The sequence below is a fragment of the Phocoena phocoena genome, chromosome X (genome assembly GCF_963924675.1).
Source record: "Phocoena phocoena chromosome X, mPhoPho1.1, whole genome shotgun sequence".
Lineage (NCBI taxonomy): Eukaryota > Metazoa > Chordata > Mammalia > Artiodactyla > Phocoenidae > Phocoena > Phocoena phocoena.
Window position 1 is genome coordinate 84769793 of NC_089240.1, and position 9033 is coordinate 84778825.

At 40.9% G+C, this 9033-nt stretch overlaps 1 protein-coding gene across 2 annotated transcripts; it reads right to left on the reverse strand.

Annotated features, from left to right (window-relative positions):
* Nucleotides 1–3320: 3320 nt before the first annotated feature.
* TSPAN6 (tetraspanin 6) lies at nucleotides 3321–9033 on the reverse strand. Of its 2 annotated transcripts, none has more exons than XM_065900477.1 (8): nucleotides 8818–9033; nucleotides 7733–7921; nucleotides 7407–7481; nucleotides 6453–6551; nucleotides 6031–6165; nucleotides 5632–5715; nucleotides 4806–4911; nucleotides 3321–4169 (listed from the first exon to the last, which is right to left on the reverse strand). In XM_065900477.1, the coding sequence occupies exons 1-7, from the start codon at nucleotides 8902–8904 to the stop codon at nucleotides 4843–4845; spliced, it is 738 nt and encodes a 245-aa protein (XP_065756549.1). In that variant the 5' UTR covers nucleotides 8905–9033; the 3' UTR covers nucleotides 3321–4169; nucleotides 4806–4842. The 2 variants fall into 2 exon arrangements, with proteins under 2 accessions (XP_065756549.1, XP_065756550.1); XM_065900478.1 differs by lacking the exon at nucleotides 3321–4169 and having other exon boundaries at nucleotides 4843–4911; nucleotides 7733–7770; nucleotides 7903–7921; nucleotides 8818–8904.

The following is a 9033-nucleotide window of genomic DNA, read 5'->3' on the forward strand; positions in this document are numbered from 1 at the left end:
CTCCCTGCACAGGGTAGTTTATTGAAGCACCTTACAAAGTGTTGGGCAATTAGTAAGTACTCAGTAAACATTAGTTATCTTACCTTCCGGTGGCTGGGGATGGGGGGAGTAAGAAACTGAGTAGGAAAAATAACTCTTTGGAAAGGGTCTACCTCCTCTTAGATGCCATTTTCCTTCTAAGGAAGGTCAAGACATGCACTTAGAGAGAAAATCTCTCAAGTCCCTCACCTCTCAAAATCTTAATCTGTACCCCAGGTGTGTTGCCCTGTGTCCATACCTTTCCAACGATGATTCTGAGTATTTGTATTACCTACTTACATACTGTGTGCACCCATTCATGAATTGATTGTCTATATCCAGGCAAGCACATGCCAGTTTGATTTGCTTTGAGGATGTTGCTACTGAGATTGGCTTTTCGCAGCAAAGGTGGTGAAAAACTTGTTGGAAGAGAGAAATATTTACAAGTCACTACTTCAGTTTTTTTTTAATAAAAACTTTGAGGACGTGGTAATGAGAGGACCACCAGATCAAGTATAACAGTCTTACCCAAAGAACTCATGTTCATCTGATGAATGCATGTAGCAGAGCCAATGATATAACTCTCAGAGCAACTGGCCCATTTTCCTCGATTGCCATAAACTGTGTTATTCCTGGTGAAGGAACCAGTTCAGTCAGCATCAAATGTGCCTACTATCCATGCACTACATGTTATAGGAGGGGTTTTTGAATTTTTTAATGTTCAGAATGCTAAGCTTTGGGGTGTTGGAGGGAGAGGAGGATACAAGCAAGTCACAATTACCAACACACAACTGAAGTGTTATCTACATTCAGTTCCCCCAAGGTCAGCATAACCTAAGAGCAGAAAGCCAAATGCAAGGCTTTGGGGGGCAGCCACACTTGAAAAGTAGGAGGAAATTAAAACAGCAAAGTAAACCAGAAACAGCAGTAAAAGGGAAGAAAAGCAGGATATTACAAGGTCAAAACAAAAACCAAGAATCTTCGGTGGCCTCGCATGTAGCAAAGACTTCAAAAAAGAAAAGCAGCAAAAAGTGATTTGACAGGGAGGAAGTTAGCAGTGGTTTCCGAGGTTAAGTGGTTTCTGACTGGGCAGGTGGTTTCTATTATATAAACGGTGGCTTATATAGAATGAGATATTTAGATCAACAACTTATTTCACACAGAACATTAAGAAGCCATTGTAATTAGATTCACTCCCTCATTCATTTCATTAGCATTTGCTGTGCTCTCATAAGTGCCAAAGTCTACTAAGCTCCACAGGGTAGGGGGTACCTAATAGAAAAGCCATAATTAAATCATAATGGCTTTTCTCTCATGAGGAATCTGGGTGAAGCTTTAGACCCATGGCTTAAAAATGAAAGTCTCATTTCCCTGAAAGTTTCAGTTTATGTATTCTTTTCTGATATATTCGCCTTTTGTTTTCCTTTTTGAATTAAAAAAGATTGGTTTGCCACATCACAGGCAAGGTGTCAACCTTGAAGGGCAGCAAATTTTTAAAATATCAAATCTCAATGTATCTTATGTATGCATGAGGAATGGTAGTTACAGCTTGTGTTAGATTTTTTTCCTACAAATAACAAACAAAAGCCATACAGAATAGCCCAAAGGAACCAAAGTTTCCTCAGTTTCACACACACAAAAGTGCATACACTTCTTTGCTTCTCATAATTAAATCAGTTTGGCTCGCTGGCATCATCACTGTCAAAGTACCAACTTGGATTCTGACAGGAGGTTAAAAACATCATCTCAAAGAATCCTGTGTGAACTCTGAGGAAAAACAGAAATGGCATTTATACCTTGTATTAGGGATTTATTTTCCATAAAAGTTTGATGCCTACAACGTAAACCCACCCCCTTACAGGAATAGGCCAAAGCTGCCAAGCTTTCCACATTTTCAGAAAATATACCCTGTGGAGCTCTGCTTCTCAAAGTGGAGCTCAGAGCCGCCTTGCAGTGGGCAACCTGGTGCCTGGAAGTGAGACAACCCACAGGATAGCTTTGGCACACTGCAAAGGTGGAGGTGGATTTTACAGCCCAGTGTGCACATGCACACCTTAACTAGAAGGGACTTTTGTAATTGGCCATCCAAAATAAACCCACCTTAAAAATAAATACACCAACCCACCTTAAGGGCAAGGCAGTGTGTTTTTTCTCTTCCTACTTTCCATATGTGCTGGAGTTTTTTTTCTTTTTAATAATGAGGAAAAATATTTAACTTTTAAAAAAACTGAAGAAAACTTTAAAAGGTTCTTCTAGGCCACCCTAGTGAAAAACAGCTATTTGAAAATTGCTGATTATCCTTAAAATAAATCTGATTGTCCTTTAAATCCTTCTTTAGCTTCACTTATTTCAATAACTCTGATTCACTGCATTTGGAAAGCCACTAGTTTTCAATTGTTTTACCCCTATACCTTATGTCAAAAGTTACCCATCAGGGTTTCCATTGTGGCACAGTGGTTAAGAATCCGCCTGCCAATGCAGGGGACACGGGTTCGAGCCCTGGTCCGGGAAGATCCCACATGTTGCGGAGCAACTAAGCCCGTGCACTGCAACTACTGATCCCACATGTCTAGAGCCCATGCTCTGCAAGAGAAGCCACCGCAGTGAGAAGCCCGCACACCACAACGAAGAGTAGCCCCCGCTCTCCACAACTAGAGAAAGCCCGTGCACAGCAACGAAGACCCAACGCAGCCAAAGATAAATAAAACATTAAAAAAGTCACCCATCAAATGTTTTAATGGAGAATATCCTTTCTCTGTAGTAACTCCAAGTACTTTAAAACATGTACCCCAAAATTCATTATTAATCTTTTTCAACTAGTAGTTTTTATCCACTTTCCTTATAACTGTGATTGATCCCCCTTTACTATCAAATTCAAGGACTGTGTGAATGTGTGGCGATCAGATGAGCTAGGTCCTACTAATGGATATATAAAGAAACTCAAAACCAAAGAAAGAATTCCCCCATTCCAACTCCAATTTTAATTATTAATTTCCTTACTAGCCTGAAGGTACAAGTTATACCTCTCCCTATCCAACTTCTTAATGTAAACTATACAACAAAGAGTCTGATCTCTAGGAGAATGCTAAGCATATGCTATTTCATAGCAAGGAATGTAATCCTTTCACAGGGAATAGTTTATGTAAACAGGGACTTTTTAAAAATGAGTCAAGACCTCAGTTTTATATTTCATATCTAAAACTGTACTCCAAGTAGAAATATGGGGCTTAGCTTTCTCAGTGGAAAACAATCACCCCAGATTTTCCAAAAGTTAAACACAATGACTTTAGAGGAAAACACTATTTATTGTGTAAAAGATTTATATTTATTAATCAAAGGCACAAAACAAAACTAAGACTATTAAAAGTTAACCTTAATGTTGACAATTCTTATCAACCTGGTAAGGAAATACCAGCTAAAGCTAATGAAGATGAGTTGCTTTAAATTCCTAAGGAGAATACAATAGCTCTTGGCACCATTAAGTAATAATTAGAACTTTTCAAACAATAGGGGAAATATAAATGTTAGTACAAATACCTAAATTTCGAGGCAAAGAAATGTAAAGTGTTAACTGTGTTGCAACCTGGTGTATCACAGAGGACTGGTAGTGCCTTTTATAGTCTTGGGTGCCTTAGAGGACGGAGACTGTCGTTACTACCGTTTGGCAACTCTGATGATGGGTGTTATTCAACTACTGGCTGGAATTAAATTACACAATGTGACTCTCTGCCTATCAGCAGAACAGAGACTAATGAAAACATTTTAACTTCTTGATGCAAATTATACAATCACACCAGATAACCCCGGCTGGGAAAAGGTCCAGTTTGGAGGGATCAATTTTCGATCACACTACATTGACAGCAAACTCACAGTGACTTTCAAAAGCCACACACTGAGAAAAAAAAAAAGTCAAGAGGAACACAGTATTGCTTCATTTACAATTTACTAAGCTCTTCCAGTGTTTCAGAGTGACATGGGGATTTCAACTATCTAACATGAATGGGACAAAAGGTGGACTTCGAACATATCAAGCAAATGTCTTGATCGAATCAGACTACTGGTATAGTTTTTCAATCTATCTGTAATAAATGTCGGTCTTCCATCCAGGCGATCTTGTAATTCACAGGGTTGGGGGTGGGGATGTTAATATCCTAAAATTAAAGAAAAAAGTTAATTTATTTATAACCCAAATTTCAATATCTGTATTCCTTTCCACACATTTTAATCTAGTCTGCTAATGAAGACCTTCACGTGTTCCCAGTCAGTGGCTCAATTCAAATGTGAAGGGCACCCCAGGGATTAATTCTGCCAGCTACAGTTCTCACGTTTTACCATTCAAATACTGAAGTTATTGAAGCACATGTTTCTCCAAAATCTAGTTAAGCTAGATGAGTTTATGGCTCTAGTAACAGTCCACCAGAGGACTGCAATAAATGAGAATTAGGTAAAAGACCAGGGGAAAATGCCGATACTGACCAAGAGCAGAGTGTACTTGCCAGGTCACTATTGGGATTCTTCACTTCTCTACACTAGGTCCAAATCTGTTAGAAAGGGGACCACTTAGGATCTTTAGGCTGACATGTGCAGGTAAACCCAGAGAGGCCCTTCTGTCCTTTTTGGCCATGACTTGTACTGAGACACAAGTGCCTATGCAGGGTTACACAGTAACAATAATATTTGAATGCACTGCTGGACGTGACCTTCTTGGCAAACTCAGTCCATCCATCACATGTATAGGCTGGAGTAAACACTAACACTGAGAGAGCTGAGGATCAAAATGAACATACCTTAAAGTTGGAGAGGAACAGGCCCGTGTTATGCCGGTTACACTATCTCATACTGGTTATTTGTTATGGCACGAGAGAGGCAGTAGGCTAGAAAGATTCCAATCAGCTGGAAACAAAATACAAGCAAAATTAAACACACATATACATACAAAGCTTAAAGACCTCAGGATACAGGTATATTCTCCTTTCACTTCTAATCCACTACCAATTTTCTTAAGTTTTTTTCTAGAGTAAGCATATAAGTGAAGTCTAACTACTACTGTGATTGGAATTTCACAACCACCACTGACAAAAATCACTCAGGAAAATCTTGAAGTTTGGGGAAACTTTCCTTACTCTTCCTCTCAGTTATCAGAGCAAAAAGGATATGGCTTAGAATATGCATCTCATCAAGTAAAATCTCCATCTATCAAGGCAGAGATTCTCTTGGAGGATTCTAAAACAATGCTGTGATGATGAAAATATTCTGTAATACTTGTTCTGTCCAACACAGTGGCCACTAGCCACATAACTTTTGAAAGGTGGCTAGCAGCTGTTAGTGCAGATTCAGACAGACCTAGCAGGGCAGGTCTTAGAGAACTCTGTAGTTGTGGAAAACAGTGTGGGAAAACATAAGTTGCAAGACAACCAAAAATTGGAATGAAAAGAGCAAAACTACTACATCTCTACTGTGATGAGCAACTGAGAGTTTTGTGAAAATATGACTTCTCTAAAAATGCCCTTGCTAACCAGGGCCCTGAAGCCAAAACTGAAGCCTTCAAAGTGGAAATCTTGTAGCTTATACCTAACAAGAGTGATGAAACATTTCCTAACTACAAGGACTTACCTGGAAGCAAGCAACTCCAAAAGAAATTCCCGCAACAACTCCCATTTCTGACTCTATAACGGTCATCACCTTTATAAAACAACCCTAATGGAAGAGAAAAAAAAAACATTAAGTACAGCTCAAACCATAATAAATACTTTGATCACACATCTCTGCGAAAGATGAGCTACCTTAGCCTTTGATTGTTCTTTTATTAAAATTTATTCTTTCATAACAAATCCTGTCTCCTTTGAGGAACACAGGTTCCACCTTTTGGATTATGCATTTAAGTGTGAAATCAAGTCACCAATTTTCTGAGCTTCAGTTTCCTCATTTATTCAATGAGAATAATACCTGCTCTACCCTATTTCAGATTACATGTATTGTGAGTAAAAATTAAATTCTTTTTTTACTCCTTACTTCATTGTTTACTTTATCTGCATCTCTCTGAGGAGAACAACCTTCAAGTTTACAGCAGCTCTTGGGAAATCCTTTTTCTGAGTAATAATTAGTATCCTTCCAATCTCTATAGCCGGTGACACCACAACAATGCAACTGAAAAAAATCCAACAGAATCATTTATAGTTCATATTACCACTTTGTAGTCAAACAATTAAACCATCATCTTAGATTATACTTGGTGATCTCTAGCTTAAGACATATTTTAAAGCAGCTGTTCTCTATTGGCATTATAATTCATGAGATTAGCACTTTGGGACTAGCCTTACTTTCACTGCTACAGTACAAATGGACAACGCCTGGTAGGCAGGGCCCTATCCTCTTCTCTGAGGGAATAAGGAATATGTTCCCCTCTTGAGAAGCCACCACCTATGACCACTTACCGTAGTTTGAATCTTGTCTACTGCATCGCTTCTGTAATCTCCCGTAGCGTTATATTGCTTTAAAGCTTTCCCATAATTATTCTTAAAACTGTTCTTAATCTACAGCAAAGAAACACAAGGCCAGTAAACAAAGATTTTAGAATGTTCTTTTGGTTTCTAGGTCAAATAAGAAATTCCCACATCTGACCAAATGGTCCTATCTTTGATAGCAGCAATGTGTATGGTAATTAACTTCTATGGTCCAATCCTGTCTTCTAAGCAATGTAAGCTTAGCTAAGGGGATTCCTAAGCAAAACATTCCAGTAAAAGATGATAACGCCTAGAAGTTCAAAGTGCTGTGGGAACATATATTTATTCAAGTGGCAGCTTCCTTCTGCTGTATCTCCTCCCACCCTCAATCTTTCTTCACTTTCAATTGAGTACACATTTGATGCCTATGGGATTTTTAAGCTACAAAATCTCACTCTGGGAGAATGCACTACCACTTTGCACTACCACTCTCATTGATGAGCCTTCAGTACTCATTGAATGACTTCCTAACCCCAGATTTATTAAGGTTTTGATGAGTGGAGGAGAAGGTATCAATTTTCTGTTATCAATTTTGTGCTTTAAATAGTTTCCTATCACTAAAGTTATAAATTGTACTATCTACACTTTAATAGGTACTTATACACAGAAAAATGACTGCAAATACAAATAATTATGGGTACCTTCAATTTTCTTCTGGTGACTGTCAGTCTTTACCAAAAAAGTGGGCTAGGTTTTTTTTTTTTTTTTTTACCAGAAAGTCATTACTGTCAGCTACAGGTTGAAAAAGGTCAGCTTTAAACACAGCTGTAAGTGATTTTTTTAAACTAGTGAAAGCTGTCGCTTAACTCTATTACTTAAATTTATCCAGCTTTATCTCTTAGAGGATAAATTTTCACATATTAAGGTTCCCAAACTCAGGCTTACCTCATGTCTGAAAACAAATCCTACGATGGCAGCGACCAGTTCAACCAAAAAAATGAGAGTCAGAAACATTGCATACTGCAGGATAAAAAGAAAAGTCCAAGTCAGTTTATACATCACAGCTGCAAAGGGAGTCAATGTTCACATTTTTATGGAAAAGGGGAGGGAAAACACAAAGGTGGGAATTGGCAGCTACACTGTTACTTGCTAAGTTTTCATAAGGAAGAGGAAAAATCAAAAAGGGCCATGCCTAGTTCCAAGAAACAAAGCCTACAACATATAAGCCTTTTCAAAAACCAACAACCAATTCTAAGAAAGCAAGGACTCACCAGTTTTAGCATCCATGCAGAAGCTCGGCAGGTAGCAAAACAGCCGAAGGTGCCCAAAAGAATAATGACAGTGCCAGTGCCAATGAGCACGAAGGGGACATTGGTGGCCTTTTCATTTAAAAGGGAAAAATAATTCTCTAGGCTCACCTTGCCCCAAATGCCAACAGCAAGAAGGATAACACCAGTGATCTATGTGGGAAATCAGAGAATTGAGAGTTACACACTGTATACAGCTACATCTTCAAACCACAAACCACTAGGTGTTTAAGAAACAATAGGTGTGAGAATTGATGTAGCAGTCTGTGGCCAAAGAGCTGTGGCTGGGATATGGTAGACAAGCAGGGTGGGGCTGTACACAAGAACAGGCCTTGATAAATCCACACGCTGGATCACTGTGGCCAGGACAAAACCAAGGGGCAGCTAGAGAAGGCACCTTGACAAAATTCTTAAACTTTATCTGTTTTTTTGCCCTAGGGATCAAAACTTAACTGTTTTACACCCGCCTTAGGAAGAAAACCTTTCCGCAGGTGGGGGTGGGGGGCGGGGGGAGTGTTTCTAAGAGTTCCAGAAACTTTCCCCTTCCTCCCAGTTCAGAGATGAGCACAGGGTACAACGGGATGGCACACAAAGCAAGCCCAAGGACAGACTGGCGGGAGTGGAGCCATTACCATACTTACCTGCGAAATACTCCCCTCTTATGAAGCAGTGGAAAGAAAAAGACTATTATGCAAGCGAGCCCTCACCGGGGCCGGGCAAGCCTTGCCTCTCCAATGGTCCGGGGACACCCTCTGTTTGCTCTGGGGGGATTCACTCCCTTACTCGCCCCCCGCATCGAATTCCAAAGCTAGGCACGTCTGGGTCCCGGCTCAGCCTCTCGGCTGCCGTCGCCCGACACCCCGACCCGCGCGGGCGAGATGCCCGAACCCGAGCTCGAGCCCCAGCACGTCGTCACCAGCGCCGGGGTCCCAGCAGCGACCGCCGCCCCAGCCCCACCAGCGCCTCCCCTCCCCACTCCCGATCCGAGCTCCTTCCGCACGACCCCAGCCCGGGATCCCCTCCCGTCCCCGGGCGTCTCCGTGTCTCACCCAGAAGATGAATGTGTAGATCAAGAGGACGCTCTTGAAACAAGTGATGACCGGTTTGGTCTGCAGCCTCCGAGACGGGGACGCCATGACTAGCCCAAGACCCTGCCCCGCCGCGCCAGGCGATCGGAACAGAGTGAGCGAGGCGCGGAGCCCCCGAGTCTCCCCGGAAAGTGCCGAAAAGTTACGAGCGTCTGCGACTGAGAAGAGCCGGAAACA

Coding starts and splice junctions, on each gene's coding strand:
- TSPAN6 (XM_065900477.1), bottom strand. CDS start 8,904: ATGGCGTCCCCGTCTCGGAGGCTGCAGACCAAACCGGTCATCACTTGT. Junction 7,922..8,817: donor TCTACACATTCATCTTCTGG/GTGAGACACGGA, acceptor TTTCCCACATAG/ATCACTGGTGTTATCCTTCT. Junction 5,716..6,030: donor CAGATAAAGTAAACAATGAA/GTAAGGAGTAAA, acceptor CTCTTCCATTAG/GGTTGTTTTATAAAGGTGAT.